The sequence below is a fragment of the Macaca mulatta genome, chromosome 1 (genome assembly GCF_049350105.2).
Source record: "Macaca mulatta isolate MMU2019108-1 chromosome 1, T2T-MMU8v2.0, whole genome shotgun sequence".
NCBI lineage: Eukaryota > Metazoa > Chordata > Mammalia > Primates > Cercopithecidae > Macaca > Macaca mulatta.
In genome coordinates this window covers 195,847,847-195,874,494 of record NC_133406.1, presented here as the reverse complement: position 1 = coordinate 195,874,494, position 26,648 = coordinate 195,847,847, and the positions used below count along the sequence as shown (strand labels likewise).

General features: G+C 51.0%; 3 protein-coding genes and 4 non-coding genes across 11 annotated transcripts in view; 6 read left to right on the top strand and 1 right to left on the bottom strand.

The window, feature by feature from the left end:
• Positions 1 to 2,156, top strand: part of KIF2C (kinesin family member 2C) — a 28,588-nt gene extending 26,432 nt beyond the window's left edge. For both annotated transcript variants that reach the window (XM_015138048.3, XM_015138059.3), the window contains 2 exons: positions 1,237 to 1,360; positions 1,509 to 2,156. In XM_015138048.3, the coding sequence (XP_014993534.1) occupies positions 1,237 to 1,360; positions 1,509 to 1,591 (207 nt within the window). In that variant the 3' untranslated portion in view covers positions 1,592 to 2,156. The remainder of the gene's footprint in view (positions 1 to 1,236; positions 1,361 to 1,508) is intronic.
• Positions 2,157 to 12,703: 10,547 nt separating this feature from the next.
• Positions 12,704 to 15,820, top strand: RPS8 (ribosomal protein S8). The gene is made up of 6 exons (XM_015138067.3): positions 12,704 to 12,730; positions 13,161 to 13,267; positions 13,799 to 13,898; positions 14,700 to 14,875; positions 15,085 to 15,214; positions 15,656 to 15,820. The coding sequence occupies exons 1-6, from the start codon at positions 12,727 to 12,729 to the stop codon at positions 15,763 to 15,765; spliced, it is 627 nt and encodes a 208-aa protein (XP_014993553.1). The 5' UTR covers positions 12,704 to 12,726; the 3' UTR covers positions 15,766 to 15,820.
• On the top strand, positions 12,995 to 13,074 carry LOC114675053 (small nucleolar RNA SNORD55/SNORD39). Its single transcript, XR_003726149.1, has one exon. It is a non-coding gene; the product is annotated as a small nucleolar RNA SNORD55/SNORD39 (small nucleolar RNA).
• On the top strand, positions 13,614 to 13,717 carry LOC114675070 (small nucleolar RNA SNORD46). Its single transcript, XR_003726171.1, has one exon. It is a non-coding gene; the product is annotated as a small nucleolar RNA SNORD46 (small nucleolar RNA).
• LOC114675067 (small nucleolar RNA SNORD38) lies at positions 14,929 to 14,997 on the top strand. Its single transcript, XR_003726169.1, has one exon. It is a non-coding gene; the product is annotated as a small nucleolar RNA SNORD38 (small nucleolar RNA).
• LOC114675066 (small nucleolar RNA SNORD38) lies at positions 15,470 to 15,538 on the top strand. The gene has a single exon (XR_003726165.1). It is a non-coding gene; the product is annotated as a small nucleolar RNA SNORD38 (small nucleolar RNA).
• A 2,818-nt stretch (positions 15,821 to 18,638) lies between the features above and the next one.
• On the bottom strand, positions 18,639 to 25,184 carry BEST4 (bestrophin 4). 4 transcript variants are annotated; one of them, XM_077959466.1, is made up of 11 exons: positions 25,048 to 25,184; positions 24,468 to 24,631; positions 24,286 to 24,380; positions 23,381 to 23,614; positions 22,993 to 23,147; positions 22,518 to 22,595; positions 22,027 to 22,224; positions 21,827 to 21,907; positions 21,467 to 21,621; positions 21,037 to 21,311; positions 18,639 to 18,779 (listed from the first exon to the last, which is right to left on the bottom strand). In XM_077959466.1, the coding sequence occupies exons 2-10, from the start codon at positions 24,617 to 24,619 to the stop codon at positions 21,038 to 21,040; spliced, it is 1,422 nt and encodes a 473-aa protein (XP_077815592.1). In that variant the 5' UTR covers positions 24,620 to 24,631; positions 25,048 to 25,184; the 3' UTR covers positions 18,639 to 18,779; position 21,037. The 4 variants fall into 4 exon arrangements, with proteins under 4 accessions (XP_077815592.1, XP_001098771.3, XP_077815583.1 ...); XM_001098771.5 differs by lacking the exon at positions 18,639 to 18,779 and having other exon boundaries at positions 20,419 to 21,311; XM_077959457.1 differs by lacking the exon at positions 18,639 to 18,779 and having other exon boundaries at positions 20,419 to 21,311; positions 25,040 to 25,062.
• Between the last annotated feature and the right edge of the window lie 1,464 nt (positions 25,185 to 26,648).

The window sequence follows — 26,648 nt, the reverse complement described above, 5'->3', positions numbered from 1 at the left end:
GTCAAGGAAGGAAGATCACTTGAGCCCAGGAGTTCGAGACCAGCCTGGGCAACATGGCCCCATCTCTACAAAAAATAAAAATAAATAAATATCCCAAAGGTGGTGTGAGCAGCAAAAATTGTAATAAAAAGAACCATTTAGGGAGCAGAATTGGGGAAGATTTGGTGACAAGTAGGGTGAAAGAATAAAGTCACTCAGACTGGGCATGGTGGCTTACGCCTGTAATCCCAGCACTTTGGGAGGCTGAGGCAGGTGGATCACAAGGTCAGGAGATCAAGACCATCCTGGCCAACATGGTGAAACCCCATCTCTACTAAAAAATAAAATTAGCTGGGCGTGGTGGCACGCACCTGTAGTCCCAGCTACTTGGGAGGCTGAGGCAGGGGAATCGCTTGAACCCGGGAGGCGGAGGTTGCAATGAGCCGAGATCGCGCCACTGCACTCCAGCCTGACGACAGAGCAAGACTCTGTCTCAAAGAAAAAAGAAAATTAGCTGGATGTGGTGGCGTGCACCTGTAGTCCCAGCTAGTCGGGAGACTGAGATAGGAGAATCGCTTAAACTTGGGAGGCGGAAGTTGCAGTGAGCCAGGATTGCACGCCACTTCACTCCAGCCTAGGTGACAAAGTGAGACTCCATCTCAAAAAAAATAAAAATAAAATCACTCAAATTTCTAGCTTGGGCATCAGGACCAATGATGTTATTCGTTTGATATAAGAGATGGGGATAAGCTTGGGGTAGGAGGCCAGGAATGGTTCCTCAGGCCTGTAATCCCAGCACTTTGGGAGGCTGAGGCTGGTGGATCACCTAAGGTCGGGAGTTCGAGACCAGCCTGGCCAACATGGAGAAACCCTGTTTCTACTAAAAATACAAAATTAGCCAGGCGTGGTGGCACATGCCTGTAATCCCAGCTACTTGGGAGGCTGAGGCAGGAGAATCCCTTAAACTCGGGGAGTGGAGGTTGTGGTGATCCGAGATCGCACCATGGCACTCCAGCCTGGGCAACAAGAGTGAAACTCCGTCTCAAAAAAAAAAAAAGAAAAGAAGAAAGAAGCTTGGGTTAGGAAGAGGGTGAATTCAAGCTAAAGATTTCCTTGGGAAGAGGGTGCACAGGCAGGGTGTGGGTCATGGACCAGAGGTAAGGCATCTTGCTCAGTTGTCTGCATTGCAGTTGTTAGGACCCCAGGAATGATTTGCTAAATGGTTAGTGAACTGACAAGGTCCTCCCTGTGTTGTAGCAAGGACCAGATTGGCTTGAGCTCTCTGAGATGACTGAGCAGCCGGACTATGACCTAGAGACCTTTGTGAACAAAGCGGAATTTGCTCTGGCCCAGCAAGCCAAGCATTTCTCGGCCCTGCGAGGTGGGTATGGCTGGATGGGGTGCAGGTGGACGATGGTGGCCTCTGCTGGCTCTTGGGCAGCTGCAAGTGATAGCAGCTCTGCCTTGAGTGAATGGGGGCTCCTCAGACTCTCACTAACCCCATATGTACCACTACCCCTTTCTTCCAGATGTCATCAAGGCCTTGCGCCTGGCCATGCAGCTGGAAGAGCAGGCTAGCAGACAAATAAGTAGCAAGAAACGGCCCCAGTGATGACTGCAAATAAAGATCTGTTTGCTTTGACACCCAGCCTCTTCCCTGGCCCTCCCCAGAGAATTTTGGGCACCTGGTGGGTCTAGGCAGGGTCTGAGCTGGGACAGGTTCTGGTAAACGCCACATATGGGGGCATCTGGGCCCAAGGCAGCTGGGGAGGGGTCCGAGTGACATGGAACACTCCTTTTCTTTTCCTCGGTTGTCGCCCTCGTGGGAGGAAGGAGCTCTTAGTTACCCTTTTGTGTTGCCCTTCTTCCCATCAAGGAGAATGTTCTCAGCATAGAGCTTTCTCCACAGCATCCTGCCTGTGTGGACTGGCTGCTAATGGAGAGCTCCCTGGGGTTGTCCTGGCTCTGGGGAGAGAGAGGGAGCCTTTAGTCCAGCTATCTGCTGGCTCTAAACCTTCTACACCTTTGGTCCGAGCACTGAATGTCTTGTACTTCAAAAAAATGTTTCTGAGATGACTTTCTACCTTACTGTCTTCCTAGAGATCCAAGAGGATCCCTACTGTTTTCCGTTTTATGTGTTTATACATTGTATGTAACAATAAAGAGAAAAAAATAAATTAGCTGTTTAAGTGTGTGGAAAGGGCCTGGGATATGTCTGAGCCTTCTGGGACTAAGGACATGACTGTACCTTTGGCCTCTCGGTAGTACTAATTCTGTACTTCCAGGAGGCCATATCCACGCCTACAATTCCAATGACAAGCTGAAGACTCCTGTGACTTGTTTGATGTCTATGAGATGCTTACTAGGCCTGGGAACAGGAACTCTAAGTAGAAGGAAGATGGCTGCCAGGCGTGGTGGCCCACGCCTATAATCCCAGCACTTTGGAAGGCTAAGGCGGGCAGATCTCGAGGTAAGGAGTTCGAGACCAGCCTGGCCAACGTGGTGAAACCCCATCTCTACTAAAAATACAAAAATTAGCCGGGCATAGTGCATGGTGGCACGCACCTATAGTTCTAGCTATTCTGGAGGCTGAGGCAGGAGAATTGCTTGAACCTGGGAGGTGGAGGTTGCAGTGACCCAAGACTGTGCCACAGCACTCCAGCCTAGATGACAGAGCAAGACTCTGTCTCAAAAAAAAAAAAGAGGCCGGGCGCGGTGGCTCAAGCCTGTAATCCCAGCACTTTGGGAGGCCGAGACGGGCGGATCACGAGGTCAGGAGATCGAGACCATCCTGGCTAACACGATGAAACCCCGTCTCTACTAAAAAAAATACAAAAAACTAGCCGGGCGAGGTGGCGGGCGCCTGTAGTCCCAGCTACTCGGGAGGCTGAGGCAGGAGAATGGCGTAAACCCGGGAGGTGGAGCTTGCAGTGAGCTGAGATCCGGCCACTGCACTCCAGTCTGGGCGACAGAGCAGACTCCGTCTCAAAAAAAAAAAAAAAAAAAAAAAAGAAAGCCGGGCATGGTGGCTCACACCTGTAATCCTAGCACATTGGGAGGCCGAGGCGGGCGGATCACCTGAGGTCAGGAGTTTGTGACCAACATGGTGAAACCCCATCTCTACTAAAAATCCAAAAAATTAGCCAGGCGTGGTGGCAGGCACCTGTAATCCCAGCTACTCAGGAGGCTGAGGCAGGAGAATCGCTTGAACCCGGGAGGCGGAGGTTGCAGTAAGTTGAGATTGTGCCATCGCACTCCAGCCTGGGGAACAAGAGCAAGACTTGTCTCAAAAAACAGAAACAAAAAAGCCGGGCTCGGTGGCTCATGCCTGTAATCCCAGCACTTTGGGAGACTGAGGTGGGCAGATCACCTGACATCAGGAGTTCAAGACCAGCCTGACCAACATGGAGAAACCCTGTCTCTACTAAAAATACAAAATTAGCTGGCCGTGGTGACACATACCTGTAATCCCAGGAGGCGGAGGTTGTGGTGAGCGAAGATCACGCCATTGCACTCCAGCTCAGGCAACAAGAGCAAAACTCCAACTCAAAAAAAAAAAAAAAGAAAAAGAAGGCACCCTATTATAGTCAGCCCAGGGCCTGTTAGATTCTGTGGGGTTGAGGCAAGGAGTCTCCCTGACTGAGGGCTCCCTAAACACATTTGGTTGTAAGGTTCCTAGCCTTAAACCTTTTAGTGATGCCTCATTACCATTCATACAAAGGCTGAATAAAGCACTTAACCTGCTGGTCAGGGAAGGATCCAAAGGGAAACACCAATTTGGTCTTGAAGAAAAAGTCTGCCCAGTGGACTGAGGGCCCAGTCACAGGGCATGAACAGCTTAGGAACTGGAGAACTCTATATTCCATGTCATGGAGCATGGATTATCGGAATGGTAATGAGGTGCCACTAAAAGGTTTAACCTAGGAACCATACAAGCAAATGAGTGTTTGGGAAGCCCTCAGTCACAGAGACTCCTGGCCTCCCAAAGTGTTGGGATTACAGGCATGAGCCACTGCACTACGCCAGGAGTTTGCTTTTACTTCTAGTTTGTTGAGTCTTTTAATCGCCAGAGGGTATTGGATTTTGTCAAATGCTTTTTCTGTGTTTTGAAGTGATCATGTGGTTTTGTTTCTTCCTTTACTCCATTAATATGCTGTATTAAACCTGGGAAAACCAAGTAAATACAATGTGAGTAGAACAATAATTAGATGGAATATTTAAGTGCCATTTAAATATTTATTGAGTGCTGTACTCTGGGAGGCCGAGGTGGGCAGACTGCTTGAGCTCAGGAGTTCAAGACCATTCTGGGCAACAAAATGAGACCCAGTCTTGGCTGGGTGCTGTGGCTCACGCCTATAATCCCAGCACTCTGGGAGGGCAAGATGGGCGGAAAACGAGGCCAGGAGTTGGAGACCAGCCTGGCCAACCTGGTGAAACCCTGTCTCTACAAAAATGAGCTGGATGTGGTGGCGCACGCTTATAATCCCAGCTACTCGGGAGGCTGAGGCAGAAGAATCGCTTGAACCTGGGAGGCAGAGGCTGCAGTGCGCACCACTGCACTCCTGCCTGGGCAACAGAGCGAGGCTATCTCAAAAAAAAGAGACCCAATCTCTAAAGAAAATATAAAAATAAGCCAGGCGTGGTGGCATGTGCCTGTGGTCCCAACTCATTGGGAGGGTAAGGTGGGAGGATGGCTTATGCCTGGGAGGCAGAGGTTACAATGAGCTGAGATTGCACCATTGCACTCCAGCCTGGGCGACAGAGCCAGTCCCCGTATCAAAAACAAAAAAAGGCCGGGCACGGTGGCTCATGCCTGTAATCTCAGCACTTTGGGAGGCCGAGGCGGGCAGATCACAAGGTCAGGAGATCGAGGCCATCCTGGCTAACATGGTGAAACCCCGTCTCTACTAAAAATACACACACACACACAAAATTAGCTGGGTGTGGTGGTGGGCACCTTTAGTCCCAGCTACTCCGGAGGCTGAGGCAGAAGAATGGCATGAACCTGGGAGGCAGAGCTTGCAGTGAGCCGAGATCACGCCACTGCACTCCAGATTGGGAGGCAGAGTGAGACTCCATCTCCAAAAAAAAAAAAAAAAAATATTGAGTACTTATTAAATAGCAAGCATTATTCTATGTATAGGTGTTAGAAATATGGCAGTGAATAAGAATAAGTTTCTACCCTTATGTACATTGTATTTCAGTGGAGAAAACAGATAATGTGCATGTAAACAAATGATAGGTAGTAAGTGGGTAGAGAAAGATGAGAGAGTGTCGCTACTTTAGAAAGCAGACTCAGAACTCTGGCCTGAGCAGTATAATGAGACCCTGTGTCTAAAACTTAAAAAAAAAAAAAAAAAAAAAAAAAAGGCCACGCATGGTGGCTCACACCTGTAATCCCAGCACTTTGGGAGGCTGAGGCAGGCAGATCACCTGAGGTCGGGAGTTCAAGACCAGCCTGACCAACATGGAGAAACCCCATCTCTACTAAAAAAAAAAAAAAAAATACAAAAATTAGCCGGGCGTGGTGGTGTATGCCTGTAATCCCAGCTGCTCGGGAGGCTGAGGCAGGAGAATCGCTTGAATCTGGGAGGCAGAGGTTGTGGTGAGCCGAGATTGTACCATTGCACTCCAGCCTGGGCGACAAGAGCAAAACTCCGTCTCAAAACAAAACAAAACAAAACAAAAAACAGGCTCAGAAAAGGCCTCCCAGTGTGTGTAGAGGGGTGACATTCTGAGCAGACTTGAATGAATTGAAGGAGGGAGCCATGCTAAGACCTGGGTGAAGAGCATTTCCTGCCAGAGCAAGAAGGCCTGAGGCACAGCCTGAAGGTTTAAGGCAGGCACAGCAATGTCCATGTGCCAGAGATTGGAGAGGTAGGAAATAAGCAAAGAGATAAGCAGAGGCCTAACACTGGGGTTGTCTAGGCCCAAGTAAGGAATTTAGATTTTATTCTAAATGTGCTGGGAAACCACTGGAAGGTTGAAGATACAAGAAAGAAGGGATAGGCCGGGCACTGTGGCTCATGCCTGTACTCCTAGCACTTTAGGAGGCTGAGGTGGGCGGATCACTTGAGGTCAGGAGTTCAAGACCAGCCAGGCCAATATGGTGAAACCCTGTCTCTACTAAAAATACAAAAATTATCTGGGCATGGTGGTGTGTGCCTATAATCCCAGCTACTCAGGAAGCTGAGACAGGAGAATCACTTGAATCTGGGAGGCAGAGGTTGCAGTGAGCCAACATCACGCCATTGCAGTCTAGCCTGGGGGACAAGAGCAAAATTCCATCACAAAAAAAAAAAAAAAGAAGGGATAAAGTTAAGAGAATTTCTTCCACAGGATCTGCAGCCAAGTGTAGTAGAAGCTACTCATCAGTTTACTCCCTTAAAAAACTACCCTTCTGGCCGGGCGCGGTGGCTCAAGCCTGTAATCCCAGCACTTTGGGAGGCTGAGACGGGCGGATCACCAGGTCAGGAGATCGAGACCATCCTGGCTAACCCGGTGAAACCCCATCTCTACTAAAAAATACAAAAAACTAGCCGGGCGAGGTGGCGGGTGCCTGTAGTCCCAGCTACTTGGGAGGCTGAGGCAGGAGAATGGCGTGAACCCGGGAGGCGGAGCTTGCAGTGAGCTGAGATCTGGCCACTGCACTCCAGCCTGGGTGACAGAGTGAGATTCCTCAAAAAAAAAAAAAAAACACTACCCTTCTGCTCTACATTCCTTTCCAGTCAACAACCTAATTCTCTCTTTCCCCTTTAAAGTCATACCTCTCAAAAGAATCGTCTACATACACTGGATTTTTTAACTTCCCAGTCTATTTCAAGATTTTTCTCACTGTACTACACAGAAACTGCTCTCGCCAATATCACCAAGGACTTTCAGGTTACTAAATCCAATAATCACCTTTTTTTTTTTTTCCTTTGAGACAGAGTTTCGCTCTTGTAGTCCAGGCTAGAGTGCAGTGAAGTGATCTCGGCTCACTGCAGCCTCTGCCCCCTAGGTTCAAGCGATTCTTCTGCCTCAGCCTCCAGGGTAGCTGGGACTACAGGCGTCCACCACCACACTCGAGTAATTTTTGTATTTTTAGTAGAGATGGGGTTTCACCATGTTAGCCAGGCTGGTCTCGAACTCCTAACCTCAGGTGATCCACCTGCTTGGCATCCCCAAATGCTGGATTACAGGCATAAGCCACCACACCCAGCCTAATCACTTTTTAGTCCTCATTTTAACTAGCATCCACAGAAGCATTAAGCTATGGCAGCACCCTGTGCTGGCTTTCCTCTAGCCACTCTAATTTCTCTTTCTGTGTCCTTTACCAGCTGTTTTTCTCTATCTGGCCTTGAAATGACAACATTCCTTTTTTTTTTTTTTTTTTTTTTTTTTTTTGAGACGGAGTCTTGCTCTGTCACCCAGGCTGGAGTGCAGTGGCCGGATCTCAGCTCACTGCAAGCTCCGCCTCCCAGGTTTACGCCATTCTCCTGCCTTAGCCTCCCGAGTAGCTGGGACTACAGGCGCCCGCCACCTCGCCCGGCTATTTTTTTGTATTTTTTTAGTAGAGACGGGGTTTCACCGTGTTAGCCGGGATCGTCTCTCGATCTCCTGACCTCGTGATCCGCCCGTCTCGGCCTCCCAAAGTGCTGGGATTACAGGCTTGAGCCACCGCGCCCGGCCCAACATTCCTTTTTTTTTTTTGAGATGGAGTTTCGCTGTTGTTGTCCAGGCTGGAGTACAATGGCGCAATCTCAGCTCACTGCAACCTCTGCCTCCCGGGTTCAAGCAATTCTCCTGCCTCAGCCTCCTGAGTAGCTGGGATTACAGGCTTGTGCCACCACACCCGGCTAATTTTGTATTTTCAGTTGAGATGGGGTTTTGCCATGTTGGTCAGGCAGGTCTCCAACTCCTGACCTCAGGTGATGTGCCCACCTTGGCTTCCCAAAGTGCTGGGATTACAGTCATGAGCCACCGCACCCGGCCGGAATGTAGACATTCCTAAAGCCTTGGACCTATGCTTTTTACTTGTATTTCTTTTATTTTTTATTATTTTATTATTACTTTTTTAAAGGCAGCTGGAGAGGCTGCTTAGGTCAATTCTTTTCTTTTCTTTTTTTTTTTTTTTTTTTGAGACAGGATCTTGCTCTGTTGCCTAGGCTAGAGTGCAGTGGCATGATCATAGCTCACTGTACCTTGAATTGCTGGCTCAAGTAATCCTACAGCCTCAGTCTCCCAAGTAGCTAGGACTACAGGTGCATACCAGCATGCCTGGCTGCTACGTTTTTTTCTTTTTATTTTTTTTGAGACGGAGTCTTGCTCTGTCGCCAGACTGGAGTGCAATGGCGTGATCTCGGCTCACTGCAACCTCTGCCTCCCGGGTTCAAGCGATTCTCCTGCCTCAGCCTCCCAAGTAGCTGGGACTACAGATGCACGCCACCACGGCCAGCTAATATTTGTATTTTTAATAGAGACGGGGTTTCATCATGTTGGCCAGGATTGTCTTGATCTCTTGACCTCGTGATCCACCTGCCTCAGCCTCCCGACAGGGTGGCATTACAGGTGTGAGCCACCGCCCCTGGCCTCCTACATATTCTTTTTAAGAAATGTTAAAGACTATACTTTAGGGATCATCTCTATAGTTTGTTGCTAAGAAAGTTTCTCTGGGCCGGGCGCGGTGGCTCAAGCCTGTAATCCCAGCACTTTGGGAGGCCGAGACGGGCGGATCACCAGGTCAGGAGATCGAGACCATCCTGGCTAACCCGGTGAAACCCCGTCTCTACTAAAAAAATACAAAAAACTAGCCGGGTGAGGTGGCGGGCGCCTGTAGTCCCAGCTACTCGGGAGGCTGAGGCAGGAGAATGGCGTGAACCCGGGAGGCAGAGCTTGCAATGAGCTGAGATCCGGCCACTGCACTCCAGCCTGGGTGACAGAGCGAGACTCCGTCTCAAAAAAAAAAAAAAAAAGAAAGTTTCTCTGAATGTGTACAAAAATCAAATCAAAATGGATTAAAGACTTAAATCTAAGACCTCAAACTATGAAACTACTACTAAAAAAACATTGGGGGAAATCTCCAGGATATTGGTCTGGGCAAAAATTCCTTGAGCAATACCCCATAAACACAGGCAACCAAAGCAAAAATGGACAAATGGGATCACATCAAGTTAAAAAGCTTCTGCACACCAAAGGATACCATCAACAAAGTAAAGAGACAACCCACAAAACGGGAGAAAATATTTGCAAACTACCCATCTGCAAGGGATTAATAACTAGAATATATAAGGAGCTCAACTCTACAGGAAAAAACTAATAATCCAATCAAAAAATGGGCAAAAGATTTGAATAGACATTTCTCAAAAGAAGACATACAGATGGCAAACAGGCATATGTAAGGTACTTAACATCATTGATCATCAGAGAAATGCAAATCAAAACTACCATGAGATATCATCTCACCCCAGTTCAAATGGCTTATTTCTAAAACACAGGCAATCACAAATGCTGGCGAGGATGTGGAGGAAAGGGAACCCTCCTACACTGTTGTTGGGAATGTAAATTAGTACAACCACTATGGAGAACAGTTTGGAGGTTCCTACACTGCTGGGTATATGCTCAAAAGAAAGGAAATCAGGCTGGGCACAGTGACTCATGCCTGTAATCTCAGCACTCTGGGAGGCCTAGGCCGGCGGATCACTTAAGGTCAAGAGTTCAAGACCAGCCTGGCCAACATGGTGAAACCCCATCTCTACTACAAATACAAAAATTTGCCGGGCATGGTGGCCCATACCTGTAACCCCAGCTACTTGGCAAGCTGAGGCAGGAGAATAGCTTGAACCCGGGAGATGAAGGTTGCAGCAAGCCAACGTCGCACCACTGCACTCCAGCCTGGGCGACAGAGCAAGACTGTCTCAAAAAAAATTAAAATTAAAATTAAAAAAGATGAATGGGGCTGGGCGCGGTTGCTCACACCTGTAATCCTAGCACTTTGGGAGGCCGAGCCGGAGTTGGGCAGATCACCTGAGGTCAGGAGTTCGAGACAAGCCTGGCTAACATGGTGAAACCCTGTTTCTGCTAAAAACACAAAAATTTAGCCGAGCATGGTGGCGCATGCCTATAATCCCAACTACTCAGGAGGCAGGAGAATTCCTTGAACCTGGGAGGCAGAGGTTGCAGTGAGCTGAGATCATGCCACTGCACTGCAGCCTGGGTGACAGAGCAAGACTCCATCTCAAAAAGAAGAAAAAAAATGATGAATGGATAAAATGTGGTACATATACACAATGGATTACTATTCAGCCATAAAAAAGAATGAGATCCTGTCATTTGCAACATCATGGGTTGAACTGGAGGTCATTATGTTAAGTGAAATAAGCTGGGCACAGAAAGACAAATACATGCAAAGAGAATCGCATGTTCTCACTTATTTGTGGGATCTAAAAATCAAAACAATTGAACTCATGGACCTCTAGAGAGTAGAAGGATGGTTACCAGAGGCTAGAAAAGGTAGTGGGAGGGTGGGGGGGAGTGGGGATCTCTAATGGATACAGAAATAAAATATCAGGATAAATAAGACCTACTATTTGATAGCAAAACAGGGTGACTATAATCAATAACTTAATTGTGTATTTTATTTTTTTGAGACACAGTCTTACTCCATCACCCAGGCTGGAGTGAGTGCATTGGTGCCATCTCGGCTCACTGGAACCTCCACCTCCCCATTTAAGCGATGCTCCTTCCTCAGCCTCCCAACCGAGTTGCTGGGATTACAGGTGCCCACCACCATGCCCGGCTAATTTTTTTTGTTTTGTTTTGTTTTGTTTGAGACGGAGTTTCACTCTCACCAGGATGGAGTGCAGTGGTGCGATCTCAGCTCACTGCAACCTCCGACTCCCTGGTTAAAGCGATTCTCCTGCCTCAGCCTCCATAGTAGCTGGGATTACAAGTACGCGCCACCATGCCCAGCTAATTTTTGTATTTTTAGTAGAGACGGGACTTCACCATGTTAGCCAGGACGGTCTTGAATTCCTGATCTCAGGTGATCTGCCCCACCTCGACCTACCAAAGTGCTGGGATTAAAGGCGTGAGTCAGCACGCCCGGCCTGGGTTCAAGCAATTCTTATGTCTCAGCCTCCTAAGTAGCTGGAATTATAGGTACCCGCCACCATGCCCAGCTAACTTTTGTATTTTTAGGAAAGACGTGATTTAGCCATGTTGGCCAGGCTTGTCTCGAACTGCTGGCCTCAAGTGATCTGCCCGCCTCAGCCTCCCAAAGTGCTAGGATTAATTGGATTGTTTGTAACTCATAGGATAAATGCTTGAGGGGATGGATACCCCATTCTCCATGATGTGCTTACTTCACACTGCATGCTTGAAACAAAATATCTCATGTACTCCATAAATATATATACCTACTATGTACCCACAAAGATTAAAAAAAATTTTTTTTGAGATGGAGTCTTGCTGTGTTGCCCAGGCTGGACTCTGCCTCCCGGGTTCAAGCGATTCTCTTGCCTCAGCCTCCCTGAGTAGCTGGGACTACAGGTGAGCGCCACCATGCTCAGCTAAATTTTGTATTTTTTTAGTAGAGACGTGGTTTCACCATGTTGGCCAGGCTGGTCTCAAACTCCTGACCTCGCGATCCGCCCGCCTCCGCCTCCCAAAAATGCTGAGATTACAGGCATGAGCCACCGCACCAGGCCTAAAAATTTTTTTTTTTTATTAAAAAATATATATCCGGCCGGGCACGGTGGCTCACGCCTGTAATCCCAGCAGTTTGGGAGGTCGAGGCGGACGGATCAAGAGGTCAGGAGATCGAGACCATCCTGGCGAACACGGTGAAACTCCGTCTCTACTAAAAATACTAAAAAAAAAAAAAAAATGAGCCGGGCGTGGTGGCGGGCGCCTGTAGTTCCAGCTTCTCCGGAGGCTGAGACAGGAGAATGGCTTGAACCCGGGAGGCGGCGGAGCTTGCAGTGAGCCGAGATCGCGCCACTCACTCCAGCCTGGGCGACAGAGCGAGACTTCGTCTCAAAAAAAGAAAAAAAAATACATATATATATTCTTCCAGCTCAGAAAAGTTAACTGATCCCTTCTTTATACTCTCTAAGTTCCGTTCATTCTGGTGGCATTTATAAACCAACGATTCCCAAAACATCTTCAGTGCAGGTCCCTTATAAGGATGACCAGCTTCCTACCTGTCATTCCCACTTACATGACTTAGCAAGATCTCAAAATGAACGTGTCCAGAACAGCTCCTACCTTAGGAGCCTACCCCATCTCAGTAAGTGGCCCCAATATTTATTCGATTGATCAAGTGAGAATCTTAGGAATCCTTGACACCACCCTCTCCCTCAATCCCCATGTCCAACCTACCACCAAACCCTTCAAAACAAAACCCAAGTCCACAGTCGTTTCCAACTCCATTGCCTTCCACCCTTTTTCAACGCAGCCGCACCCACATCTCATCCTAAACGACCGCAGCAGCCTCTGAAACTAGTCTCAACACGCCCGGATGTGCCGACGCCGCAGACCCCCTTCCCCCAACCCAAGGTCGGAGGCGGGTCAGTTAGGGTCTGCGGATGAAGGCAGCCTGCGGGAGCCTCCCAGACTCGTTGCCCTAGGCGCGGCAGCAAACACGTAAGTCTAGTCGCCCGACGTTGTTTCGGCGCTCAGAAACAACGTAAAGTAAAGGGGCGGGGCAGCGTTTTACAAACCGTACCGTGAATCTTTGCGATTTCTCTTTCCAGCCAGCGCCGAGCGATGGGTGAGTGTCGCTCTGCGTTTAGGCGCGTGATGGGGGGGTTGAGCTCAATCAGGCCCCATCCTGCTTCACAGCCTACTGAGGAGTCCAGGCGCCCCGACCCCCGGCCAGGGACAGCCACAAGGAGTGGTGGCCCTCGGGTTTCGGCCGCCGAGCCCCTCTCTGGGGGCTGCGAAGGCTCTGGACTCCGAGTTCCGGGCCGCGGGCTGCAGGCTCCAAGCGGCGCTAACATGGCTGCCGCGCGGTGGTGGCCCCGGCCGGGCCGCACGTGTATGATGACGACTCGGTAATGCTGCATACTCCCGAGTGCGCGGTGGGGAAGCCAACCTTGGAGAGCTGAGCGTGCGGCCTGCCGGCGCGGGGGTCGGGAGCTGGCGAGTCGCTACCACCGAGTTACAGTGGCTCAAGCTTCCTTCCCCGCTTCCACATGCAGGCATTTCTCGGGACAACTGGCACAAGCGCCGCAAAACCGGGGGCAAGAGAAAGCCCTACCACAAGAAGCGGAAATATGAGTTGGGGCGCCCGGCTGCCAACACCAAGGTGGGTGCGAGCGTGGGCCTGTCCGCCCGGGAGGTCGCCTTCCCCGGCTCTCCAGCGTGCTCGGGCCTCTCCGTGTGACAGTTGTGCGTTCTTTCTTGGGCTCTGATTTCTCTGTAATAGGGCCTGGGTGTCCTTCCCCCTTTACCTGCTGTATAAGTAAGTACCAAAGAGGGAATGCTCCCTCAGGCCCCCAACCCCGGAGCTTAGGGTCTCAGAAGGATACTGTGTGGGGGACTTGAGCTTCTGGAGAGGGTGGCACCTCGGCTAATAGAATCCTAGTCTTTTGGGTTTTTTTTAACAGAGGCTTAATTTTTAGCATTTGGGGTCAGGCTTTCCTCTTGGAGGCAAGTAAGGTGATGAAAAAGAATCCTTAGGCGTGGTTGTGGCCGTCTTGGTCACCTGTGTGCCACTTGCCAATGCAAGGACTTGTCATAGTTACACTGACTGTTGCCTCCTTCCTGCCGCGGTTCCTCTCCCTTTCTTGCCTTGCTCTCCTTGGTAACCTAGTTCCTGTAACCTTGTGTTTTCCAGATTGGCCCCCGCCGCATCCACACAGTCCGTGTGCGGGGAGGTAACAAGAAATACCGTGCCCTGAGGCTGGACGTAGGGAATTTCTCCTGGGGCTCAGAGTGTGAGTGAGGCCCTTTGGGAGTGGGTGGGAAAATGCACCTAAACCTTCTTAAGATTTACCAAGTGGGCCTGGTGCGGTGGCTCGTGCCTGTAAGCCCAGCACTTTGGAAGGCCGAGACGGGCGGATCACCTGAGGTCAGGAGTTCGAGTCCAGCCTGGGCAACAGAGCGAGACTCTCAGAAAAAAAAAAAAAAAAAAGATTCAAGTGCTTTTAGCAGGTAGTCTGTGGCTTAGACCAAGGCATTTGAAGTTTCTTCTTGCTGAAAGATCTTAAGGTAGCTGGAGAGGTTCTCTCCACCCAGGCTGTCCTCCTTCAATCTCTTTTTTTGAGACTGGGTCTCTGTTGCCCAGGCTGGAGTGCCAGTGGTGTGATCTTGCCTCACTGCAACTTCCGCCTCCTGGGTTCAAGTGATTCTTCTGCCTCAACCTCCCAAATAACTGGGATTACAGGCATGCGCTATCACACCTGGCTACTTCTGTATTTTTAGTAGAGAAGGAGTTTCACCATGTTGGCCAGGCTGGTCTCAAATTCTTGGCTTCGCGTGAGCCACTGTGCCCGACCTGCTCTGATCTCTCTCAACTCTGCAGCCTGAGAGATTGGGGCTGATAAAGACTGGTTGCCAAACATCACTAGAAACGTGGGTTAGGGGTTTATGGAAGACAAACTGATGCCCCATGGCTTGTAAAGGCTGGGCGTTCCCTTATTTCTCCTTAAGGCCTCATGGGGCTGAAGAACCTGGAGGGGTGTGCCAGAGCCATTTGTCCTCCAGTTTACTTGATGCCAAATTTCTCCTGTGAGCAGGTTGTACTCGTAAAACAAGGATCATTGATGTTGTCTACAATGCATCTAATAATGAGCTGGTCCGTACCAAGACTCTGGTGAAGAATTGCATCGTGCTTATCGACAGCACACCGTACCGACAGTGGTACGAGTCACACTACGCGCTGCCCCTGGGCCGCAAGAAGGGAGCCAAGCTGGTGCGTGTTACTTCTCTGTAGGGGTTGTGGGAAGGGCAGCCTGACTCCAGCCTTCTCGTGATGAAACCTCTGTCCAGTTCTGCTACTGAAGGGAGAGAGATGAGAGCCTTTAGGCTGAGGAAGGCCAGCACTGGGGTGTGCAGGGTTCGAAAAGGCTCCCAAGGCCTGCCTGCCTTCCCTGAGCTCATAAATTTGTATCCCCTTTTCAGACTCCTGAAGAAGAAGAGATTTTAAACAAAAAAAGATCTAAAAAAATTCAGAAGAAATATGATGAAAGGAAAAAGAATGCCAAAATCAGCAGTCTCCTGGAGGAGCAGTTCCAGCAGGGCAAGCTTCTTGGTGAGAAGGCTGTTGTGTTGGAGGTGGGGAGTTGCAGAGATCAAGTGTGTTGAGTCACTTTTCCCTTGTCTAAGTCCTTTGCCAGCCATGTGGTCTAAAGGGTTCACCAATAACAGGCTGTGAGCAAAATGGGGAATGTTTCACCGTCCTATTCATGTGAGGCTGAAATGGAAAGCATTGGGTAGAAGAGCCTGCATAGGCCCATGCTTGGAGTTTTAGTATTTGGGGAAGTCCCTTCCCAGGCTGAGGGGGCTGTCTCAGTGATGAAAACTTTGTCCAGTTCTGCTACTGACAGTAAGTGACGATAAAGTGTGTCTGAGGAGACAGCTGGCTTCATGCTTGCCCCTAGGATACCTAAACCCACAGAGATTCTTAAGGGGGTGGAGAGGTTTGGGTGGGGCCACCTTGTCATGGAGCTAAGGATCACCTACTCTCTTCCAGCGTGCATTGCTTCCAGGCCGGGACAGTGTGGCCGAGCAGATGGTTATGTGCTAGAGGGCAAAGAGTTGGAGTTCTATCTTAGGAAAATCAAAGCCCGGAAAGGCAAATAAATCCTCGTTTTGTCTTCACCCGTGTAATAAAGGTGTTTATTGTTCTGTTTCCCCATTTGTGTTGCCTGAATATTTGACTATTTGCTTTATTTCCTTGCCCTGCAACTGATCTGGGTGGGTGGCTGCAACCCATTGCTTTACCTCTACCTCCTACTGTCTTGATCCAGACTCACCACACTGTAAAGTCCCTGTTCTCAACTCCATGTCCCTGAAGGCTAGATTTATAATGTGGGCTGTGTCTATAGTGGGAACATTTCTCCACGTTTTGGTGGGGATAGGGATGTGGCAGAGGCTATGAGAGGGGGTATCCCAACCTTGGGGTTCAACAATGTTGTGCTGACTGAGTCATGATTAGAATCTCAGGCTATATTGCTTCTAAAAAGTTGTAAGGATCCTGCACCCACTGTAAGATTAACAGTGATTTCTGCCTTGCTTGGTCTCCAAGGGTCACTTTGACTTAAACTTGTCCTGTCAAATGCTTACCTTTAGTCTTGACCTGCTTGACATCTGCACTTGGATTTTTTTTTGAGATCTCCGTCACCCAGGATGGAGTGCAGTGGCATGATCTTGGTTCACTGCAGCCTTGACATTGGGGCTCAGGTGATACTGCCTCAGCCTCCCAAGTAGCTGAGATGATAGGCGCTACACCTTTTTTTTTTTTTTTGAGACGGAGTTTGACTCTTGTTGCCCAGCCTGGAGTGCAATGGCACGATCTTAGCTTACCACAACCTCCGCCTCCTGGGTTCAAGCGATTGTTTTGCCGCAGCCTCCCAAGCAGCTGGGGTTATAGGCATACGCCACCACGCCCAGCTAATTTTGTATTTTTAGTAGAGACGGGTTTCAGGCTGGTGCTGAACTCCTGACCTCAGATGATCTGCCTGCCTCAGACTCCCAAAGTGCTGGGATTGCAGGCGTGAGCCACCATGCCTGGCCTATACCCATTTTTTTGAATTGTTTTTTTTGGTAGAGACAGGGTCTCACTTAATTGCCCAGGTCTTGAAATCTTGGGCTCAAGCAATCTTCCCACCTTTGTCTCCCAAAGCACTAGGTTTCAGGCATAACCCACCACACCCAGCTTTGCACTTGGGTTTTTTGTTTTTTGAGAAAGGAGTCTTTGCTCTGTCGCCCAGGCTGGAGTGCAGTGGCACGATCTCGGCTCACTGCAAGCTACACCTCCTGGGTTCATGCCATTTCTCCTGCCTCAGCCTCCTGTAGCTGAGACTACAGGGACCTGCCACCATGCCTGGCTAACTTTTTGTATGTTTTTAGTAGAGACAGGTTTCACTGTGTTAGCCAGGATGGTCTGGGTCTCCTGACCTCGTGATCCACCTGCCTTGGCCTCCCAAAGTGCTGGGATTACAAGCATGAGCCATCGCGCCCGGCCTGTACTTGGGTTTTTTGTTTGTTTGCTTTTTGGGTGTTTTTAGACAGTCGCTCCGTTGCCCAGGCTGGATTGCAGTGGTGTGTAATCTCGGCTCACTGGAACCTCCGCCTCCTAGGTTCAAGCAATTCTCATGCCTCAGCCTCCTGAGTAGCTGGAATTATAGGTGTGTACTGCCACGCCCAACTAACTTCTTGTATTTTTAGTAGAGACAGGGTTTCACTGTTGGGTAGGGTGGTCTCCAACTCCTGTCCTCAAGCAATCCACCTGCCTTGGCCTCCCAAAGTGCTAGGATTATAGGCATGAGCCATTGCGCCCAGCTTCGTGCTTGGACATTATAATAGGGCTTTCAAAGGCCAACATTTTCAAAACTGAACTCTTGTCTGCCCCCACCTGCCATATTCCTCAGTTTCAAGAGTCAGGATCTCACACTAGGCTGGAGTGCAGTGGAGTGATCATTGCTCACTGTAGTCTCAACCTACTGAGTAGCTGGGACTACAGCTATGGTGCAGGGCCCAGAATGATCATTTTTTGTAGAGATGGGGTTTCATGTTGCCCAAGCTAATCCTGAGCTCCTGGCCTCAAGCAATGCTCCTGCCTTGGCCTTCCAAAGTGCTGGGATTACATGTGTGAGGTGCTGTACCTCACCAAGATTATATTTTTAATGCAACAGCTTCCTGTCTCATCAATGAAAATTGTTACCAAGTATTATGACTTGATGTGACCTAGCTCCTATAGTGACTCCCTCCATCAACCACACAGCCACCCTAGCTTACTGAACATACATGTACACATGCTATTCCCTTTGTTAGGCACACTCCTTCATATATCCACTTGGGGCTGGACACGGGGCATGGTGGCTCATGCCTGTAATCCCAGCACTTTGGGAGGCAGAGGCCAAGGCAGGAGGATTGCTTGAGGTCAGGAGATTGAGACCAACCTGGGCAACAAAGTGACACCCTGTTTCTACAAAAAATCCCCACATGGTTCATTCCCTCCAGGTCTTTGCTATGTCACCCTAGTGAGTTATTGCCGGATCACAATATTCTAAGTTGCAGTTGCCCCTCTGAACTCTTATACTTTGCCCATTTTTTTCTCTTTATTCCTTAATCTGACAAAGTTTGCTCTTTTCCCTTTGGAATGGTACTCCAGGGAAACGAGGATATTTGTTTCCTGCTGTGTCTCTGGCACCTGGAAAAGTGTATGGACATATACTAGATACTCAGATATATGTAAAATTAATTGGGAAAAGAGTCTTGAGATTTTATTAAATTTGAAGTTTGGCCAGGCATTGTGGTTTATGCCTGTAATCCCAGCACTTTGGGAAGCTGAGGCAGGTGGATCACTTGAGGTCAGGAGTTCAAAAACCAGCCTGGCCAACATGGTGAAACCCCATCTCTACTAAACATACAAAAAATTAGCAGGGCGTGGTGGCACGTGCCTGTAATCCCAGCTACTTGAGAGGCTGAGGCATGAGAATCTCTTGAACCCGGGCAGGTGAAGGTTGCAGTGAGCCAAGATCTGTCCATAAAACCAGTGGGTTCTTTTCCCTAAAGTCTTGAAATCCATCCACTCTCCATTTCTACCACCTTCACAGATGACCGTTCTCACCATGGAACAAGGCTTGTAAAAGCTGCAACAACAACAAAAATAAAACAATCCTCAAATACCTTGTGAATGAATGGCTATCATTGTGGGGTGCTACTGTCTCCACATTATAGATTTGGAAACTTGAGGCTTAGAAATATTCACTATTGGCTGGGCGCGGTGGCTCACACCTGTAATTCCAGCACTTTGGGAGGCCTAGCAGGCAGATCACCTGAGGTCAGGAGTTAGAGACAAGCCTGGCCAACATGGTGAAACCCTGTCTTTACTAAAAATACAAAAAATTAGCCAGGCATGGTGGTGGACACCCAGCTACTTAGGAGGCTGAGGCAGGAGAATTGCTTGAACCTAGGAGGCGGAGGTTGTAGTGAGCTGAGATCATGCCACTGCATTCCAGACTGGGTGACAGTGCAAGATTCCGTCTCAAATAAATAAGAAATATTCACTATCCCATGGACATACAGATGGAAAGAAGCAAAGCCAGCATTAGAATCCAGTCAACTGACCCTGCCAGAGGCTGGAGTCTACTCAACTGCACTCTAGGGTCCCCCCTGTCTTCCTCCTTTGTTCTGGCATTTATCCTGTGGCCTTAATATTCAGTTTTGGCCTTCACCGATGTCTTTAGGTGGAGACTGGGATTTAGAAGGTAAGAATCTTAGAGGAGCATAGTTTTACCACAATTCCAATGTAGTGGTCTGTGGCAGACTGTTTCCAGAAGACGTTTTTTTTTTTTTTTTGGAGACAGAGCCTGGCTCTGTAACCGGGAGCTAGAGTGCACTGGAGTGATCTCGGCTCACTGCAACCTCCGCTTCCCAGGTTCAAGCAATTCTCATGCCTCAGCCTCCCAAGCAACTGGGATTACAGGCATCCACCACCACACCCAGCTAATTTTTGTATTTTTAGTAGAGACGGAGTTTTACCATGTTGGCCAGGCTGGTATCTAACTCCTGGCCTCTGGGGATCCGTCCACCTCGGCCTCCCAAAGTGCTGGGATTACAGGCGTGAGCCGCTGTGCCTGGCCACAGAAGGCTTTTTCTGACATCAGCCAAGTGCCCGCAGCGCTGCAGGCCCACCATCGAGATGTGCCTAGGCTTCCACCCGTAAACTGTACTTTTCCCCCTGTGTGGTTGGCGGGAGTGGAGAAGACTTTGGCACACTGAAGTCCAAATGCTAGGTCTAGGGTGGGTGGTGAATAGCTGCCTTCACATCTGACTTTAATCAGCTTCCCAGACAGATTCCCAAACTCTTCCTTCCTTCATCTTCATCCTACTGCATGCATGCCAATTCAATTTTTTTTTTTTTTTTTTTTTGAGACGGAGTCTCGCTCTGTCGCCCAGGCTGGAGTACAGTGGCCGGATCTCAGCTCACTGCAAGCTCCGCCTCCCGGGTTCACGCCATTCTCCTGCCTCAGCCTCCGGAATAGCTGGGACTACAGGCGCCCGCCACCTCGCCCGGCTAGTTTTTTGTATTTTTTAGTAGAGACGGGGTTTCACCGTGTTAGCCAGGATGGTCTCGATTTCCTGACCTCGTGATCCACCCGTCTCGGCCTCCCAAAGTGCTGGGATTACAGGCTTGAGCCACCGCGCCCGGCGCCAATTCAATTTTAAACAATCATAACTGCACAAGTAATAAATATATTCTCGATATAAACAAAAACTAAACAAAACTTTAAAACTTGAATATATTCTTAATGTAAACAAAAACTTGAACATTACAGACAAGGCAAAACTCCCCCAACACACACTGACCCCTCTTCTGAGGAAGGTTACCAGGGTAACGTATACCCCTTCAAGCAGTTTTCACGTGACTTTCAAACTGTGCTTCCTGGACCAGCAGCACAGCATCACCAGGGAACTTGTTAGAAATGCAAGTTATCGGGCGCCATCCCAAATCTAATGTGCCAGAAATGCTGGGAGTGGTGCTCGGCACTCTTTTGACAAGACCTTCCGTGATGCTGATCCTTCCTCAAGTTTGAGAACCACTGGCCTAGCTCCCTGTTGCTCTGAAGCTAACCGTGCACCTGGTCCTCTGTGCCTGGGTTCATTTATTTGTCTAGCTTCACCTCCCCCAAGCAGCCCATCCGACCTTCTCTCCCACCAAAGTGGACACATTCCTAGCCCTGGCTCAGGCCCTTCTCGCCATCTTCTCTTTTAAGTTCTGTCCCTAAATGCTCTGGCCTTCCAGGCACACAGGAAAAGCTGCTCTAATAGAGCTGGCTGGCAGGACCGGGCACGGGAGGGACGGGGGGCAGTGGGTGGGAGGAACCGGGCGGGGGCAGGCAAGACCTCAGGGCTCCAGGGCCTCGTCCCCGGACTCCGCCGTCTCCTCCTCGATGCGGGCTGCGGCCTCAGGGTCGCCGCCCTCCTCGGCCCGGAAGCGTAGCAGATGCGGGGGGCGCGGGGTCCCTCGCGCGCGGCCGAAGTTCCGGAGGCTGATGGCCGGGGAGGGCGCCCCTACGCCCAGGAAGCGGCCGAGCAACGGGGTCTGCGCGGCGGGCGCGGGCCGACCCGGCCCGGGGGACGCCTCCACCTGCAGGCTCTGCTCAGGGTCGTCGCTCATGCTGCGGGCGGGAGAGTGGGCTGAGCCCGGGCACAGGGCGGGAGCGGGGACGCGGGGTCGGCTCTCGGGGAGGGACGGAGGCATCCGTGCCCCAGAGGCTGAGCGAGGACCCGCGTGCCGGGTCAGGTCCGGTCTCCGCCGGCGCAGGCCACTCACCGCAGGTTGAAGGTGGAGCCCAGGAATGAGGGCCGCAGAGACTCGGCCGCCGTGGCCACAGTGTAGGGTGGCTGCGGCTGGTCCTCATCCCAGTACTGGTCCTTCTCAGCAGGGGGAAGGTTCTGGTACATTTCGTCCACAGATAGCAAGGACACCTGGGCCACCAGCAAGTTACAAGGATCCTCCTCTCCTCTCCTCTCCTCTCCTCTCCTTCCCACGGCCGGGCTGAGAGCTGACCGGGAGAGGGGGCCCAGGAGCTGCCCTGGACTCCTGATCTTCCCACGGCCGGACTGAGAGCTGACCGGGAGAGGGGGCCCAGGAGCTGCCCTGGACTCCTGATCCTTCCTGATGCTTGCTCACCTGCAAGTTGCGGTCTATGAGCTGGTTTGTCTCAAAGTCGTCATCATCCTCACCAAACGGGTTGATGATCTGTTCAGCCACCTATAGGTGGCAGAGATAGTGTTTTCTGGGCTCAGAGCCCCACTCTTTGTCCCCAAAGTTGGGGCCCCTGTGCCCACATCTCCACAGAGCAGGCTGGCATGCCCATCTGCAGTGCCCACCTTGAGCCAGCCAGCATAGAAGAAGAACTGCAGCAGAGTGGTGAGAGGCACATACATGTCCGGGTCTCCCAAGGCTGGGGCTGGCTCCTGGTCTGGCTTCAGAAGCTTCTGAGGTTTGGCAGCCCCTGCCTCTGGCTCCACAAACTGGCGGCCAACCAGGGAGAGGGCAAAGAAGGAGTAGACAGCTATGGTCACCACCTGGAGAAGGAAGAGCCAGGCTCAGTGCAGGATGCAGTGGGACAGGGAGAAATGCTGCCCCTGCCTCTGAGGATCTATGGGAAGTCTGACAAGTAATCAAACATGTATCCTGGTGTGGCAGTACCAGTGGGGACAGGGTCACCTTGGTGGGGGTGGTGGAAGGCTTTGAGGATGAACCCAGTGCCTCAGGGGACTGAAATGGTCAGGCAAGTACCATCTCTAATTCTTCTCATCTCACACACAGCACAGGACATACAGTAGGCACTGGGACTGGGGAGGGGAGAGGCAGTTACTTGGGTGTAGACGAGGGGGATGCTGATCCAGTCATAGTGGAATAGCATGCTGCACTTGGCTCGGTACTTGTTCAGCTCCTGGAGGAACAGCAGGAACAGGAAGTCAGCAGAAGCGAGGAAGGAACAGGGGTGCCCAGCACAAACTAGACCTGGGCCGGGCCAGGAGGCTTTTTTCCATTCTGCTTTCAGAGGTGTATTAGGCTGGGGTGCTTGAATCTCAGCTCTGCTAACTAGCTGTGTAACTTAGGCAAATTTAGTTTCCACTCTGTGCCTCAGTTTCCACAACTGTGCAAGGAGGATGATAGTACCTATCTCAGGAGTTGCTGTAAGGGATGAATGAGTTAACATGGGTACAGGGCTTCCAAAAGGCCGAGGTACACAGTTGGTGCCATACAAGTGTTAGGTACTAAAATTATTATTCCTCTTCAAAATTAGAGGGAGGAGGGCAGATAGGTCTGGTCCGGGGCCCACTCACTTCCAAAAGTAGACAGAGAGCGATGTCGTCACGGATTCGCCCGTCCCTCCGGGCCTGGGCCGCCAGATTGGTGAACCAGACGCAGGGCACCCAGTACTTGTTGAAGTCGGATTTCAGGCTCTCAAACTTTTTCCTCTCTTCCTGGGACATGAAACCTGAGGGGGTAAAGCGGAAGGGGTGCAGTTGCAACCTCTGCCGCCGTGGGGGCCTGCTGTTCCGCCGTCTGACTCCCCTCTCTCGCGTCTACCGGCGGTCCCAGGACTCGTGGTTCCGCGTTCCTGCCGCAGTCCAGACCCTTCCCTGGAGCCCCTGCTCCCAGGACTTTCCCAGGCGGCACCTGCATCCAGCCGTGGGCCTGGCCCCCAGAGGCTCCCGGCGGGCGGCGCACCTGCGTCCACCACGTGCTCCATGGTGGGGAAGCGCTTGAGCACGCGGGTGCTGACCGAGCGCAGCACCAGCACCGACGCCAGGTTCGCGTAGCGGATGAGGGTGCGGCGCAGCAGGCGGCCCCGCTGGTCTACGCCGTGCACGCTAGCCGAGATGACGCACATCAGCTGGTCTGGCAGCGGGATGCTTGTGTACTGGGACCACCAGCGGTTCACCACGAGAGTCACATAGAAACCTGCTTGGCCACCGTGGTAGAGGGAGTAGGAAGGGAGGGGTGGAGAGCCTGGGGGTCTGAGCGCCTCGCCTCCCCCAGCAAAGGGCCTCGTCCAAGCCAGTTGAAATGTGGCAGGGGGAAGGAAACATTCAGCTCCAGTACCCTGCTGTGCGAGGCCAGGAGGAGGGAGGAGGGCAAATTTCCTTCAGCAGAGGGAAAATGGGGATTCAAAGCCAGGAGACTGCTTCCCAGGAGGGTGGGGAAGGGGCTGTCACCTCTGTCCAGCTCCCCTCCAGTGCCCAGGGTGGGCTTGTGAGGCCAGCAGGTGTCTTGTGCCTTGCTGGAAGTGAGGGTCCGGCAAGTGATAGGGCCCTGCCCTCCGGAAGTCCTGGACCCAGCACCCAGCTCCTGTGCCTGCTGGGCCTGCTCTGGCTGACCAGGCAGGCTCTGCCACTCTGTTGAGTAATTCTTTTTTTTTTTTTTTTTAAGCAGAGTCTCGCTACATTGCCCAGGCTGGACTGGAACTCCTGGGCTCAAGCGATCCTCTCACCTCAGCCTCTCGAGTAGCTGAGACTGCAGGTGCGTCACCACACCATCTGTTGGGTAATTCTGACCCTCAGGGCTGTCAGCCCAACCCAGAGGTCAGGGAACACAGTAAGGAGGACACAGGGAAAACTAGAAGGGGGCCTTACCCAATACAAAGGACAAGGGGATGAGGTCCGCTGAACGGTTGCAGTACCGGGCCACCTGAGCATACACGTGCTTCTGCTCCTGGGTCAGCAGCAGCCTGGGGAAGGCAGGTGTAGGCTTGGGTTAGAGGGAGGTGGGTGGCCCAGTCTCCCCACTTCCGCCAGCTCTAAGACCCTGCCCTTACCGGTAGGTGATGCTAAGCACAGCGTACAAGGCCCCGAAGAGGAGGAATTCCTTGTAGAGGAGCTTGTAGATGCTTCCCCTCCAACGGAGAAGCAGGCCAGAGAAACCTCCGAAGCGGGCCTCCGCCACTTTGAGGGTATATGAAACCGTCATGGTGCTGGGAGCCTGGGGCAGAAGGTCACAAGAGTTGCCCCTAGGGCTGTCCTTTAGTTCCCCAGACAACATCCCTTCCACTCTGGTCTCACACACCCCAACCTTCACCCTGCATCAGTGGAAAAGGGGTAGGAGCCTGCAGAGCAGAAAAGCACACCCCACCCTCTGCAGAACTCAGTAGTACATGGGCACAGCCAGGCTAGAGCTAGACAAAGTAGAACTGAGTTCTGTGTCCCGTCACGCATGAGGCTTCCTCAAGCTCCTCTTCAGCCTGCAGGGCTAGGGATAACCAGATCCTGAACTGCTGTGGACAAGAGACGCAGCTCCAGCCCAAACCCACTGCTATTCCTTGGGGCCTTGCTCTGGAAGCTGATTAACTAGACTACCAGGGCCCAGAGCACTCTCACCCCCATCCCATACCTGCCTACCTGGTCTGGGCAGCAGCCCGTGTGGAAGAACTGGGCTAGACTTCACCCCCCACAGACTTAAGTACCTATGCAGTCCATAAAGTTAGGCTGGACCAAGGCCTATCATTGATGGATTGAAGCTGTCATCCAGCTTCCCCTGATGCTGGGAACTGGGTGTGTCTCCCTACCCCTGTAGGGCTGGGCTGGCTTTTGAGTGACAGAATTGCCACCTATACTGACCCCACAGCTCACACAGAAGACACCATGTCCTTCAAGCCAGTGTGACAGGGGTTATTGTCCCACGTTTCAGGTGGGAAGACAGATGCATGATAAACTGTTACAGTAATACCAGCTGCTGATCACAGAGCACTGACTAAGTGACAGGCACCATGCCAAGGGCACTACTAGGTCATCCTCTCATGAAATCCTCATCACAGCCCCATAAGGTAGGGAATCAATCATCCACATTTCACAGATGAGGCTCCAAAAGGTAAATGACTTGCTCGCAGTCGGCCATACAGCTAGAACATGTTGGAGGCAGGATTCAAAGCTAGGGCTGATGGACTTCCAAGGCTGGAAGTGGCCTAGCAAGGGCATGAGCTCCAGGACCCATCCTGTGCACTGGCCACACTCCCAGGCTTCTTGTACACGGTCTGGAGGTCTTGGTCAGGCTCTTCCCCGTCCATGCCACGGGGCTGACAGCCACAGATCTGGAAGCTCAGGCCTAGGAGTGCAGGCCCCGTTAAGCCCTGTGTCCAACATCCTGACTCCTAGGGGTGCCCAGGATTTGAGTGGCCACTTTTACCTCTGGGCCTCGATTTCTTCATCTAACAAACAGAGGAAGTAATACCTAAGGCACCCATAGAAATAGAACCGCCAGGCAAGGTGGCTCACGCCTGTAATCCTAGCACTTTGGGCAGCCTTGAGGCAGTCGGATCACTTGAGGTCAGGAGTTCGAGACTAGCCTGGCCCAACATGGTGAAACCCTGTCTCTACCAAAAATATAAAAATTAGCTGGGCATGGTGGCACGAACCTGTAGTTCCAGGTACGTGGGAGGCTGATGCAGGAGAATTGCTTGAACCTGGGGAGGCGCAGGTTGCAATGAGTCGAGCTCGTGCCACTGCACTGCGGCCTGGGAAAAAAAAAGAAAAAAGAGAGAGAGAAAGAGAGAAAGAAAGAAAGAAAGAGAATCTCAATGGGAGAATCCCTTGAACCCGGGAGGGAGAGGTTGCTGTGAGCTGAGATTGTGAGATTGTGCCACTGCATTTCAGCTTGGGTGACAAAGCGAGACTCTGTCTCAAAAAAAAAAAAAAAAAAAAAGGGCCGGGCACTGTGGCTCATACCTGTAGTCCCAGCACTTTGGGAGGCAGAGGCAGGCAGATCACCTGAGATCGGGAGTTCGAGATCAGCCTGACCAACATGGAGAAACCCCATCTCTACTAAAAATACAAAATTAGCTAAGCATGGTGGCACAAGCCTGTAATCCCAGCTACTTGGGAGCTGAGACAGGAGAATCGCTTGAACTCGGGAGGCAGAGATTGCAGTGAGCTGAGATAATGCCATTGCACTCCAGCCTGGGCAACAAGAGTGAAACTTTGTCTCAAAAAAAAAAAAAAAAGAA

Coding starts and splice junctions, on each gene's coding strand:
- RPS8 (XM_015138067.3), top strand. Junction 13,268..13,798: donor GCCCGGCTGCCAACACCAAG/GTGGGTGCGAGC, acceptor TGTGTTTTCCAG/ATTGGCCCCCGCCGCATCCA. Junction 13,899..14,699: donor TTTCTCCTGGGGCTCAGAGT/GTGAGTGAGGCC, acceptor TCCTGTGAGCAG/GTTGTACTCGTAAAACAAGG.
- BEST4 (XM_077959466.1), bottom strand. CDS start 24,619: ATGACGGTTTCATATACCCTCAAAGTGGCGGAGGCCCGCTTCGGAGGT. Junction 22,596..22,992: donor CTCTCTGTCTACTTTTGGAA/GTGAGTGGGCCC, acceptor CTGTTCCTCCAG/GAGCTGAACAAGTACCGAGC. Junction 22,225..22,517: donor TCCCCCTCGTCTACACCCAA/GTAACTGCCTCT, acceptor TTCCTTCTCCAG/GTGGTGACCATAGCTGTCTA.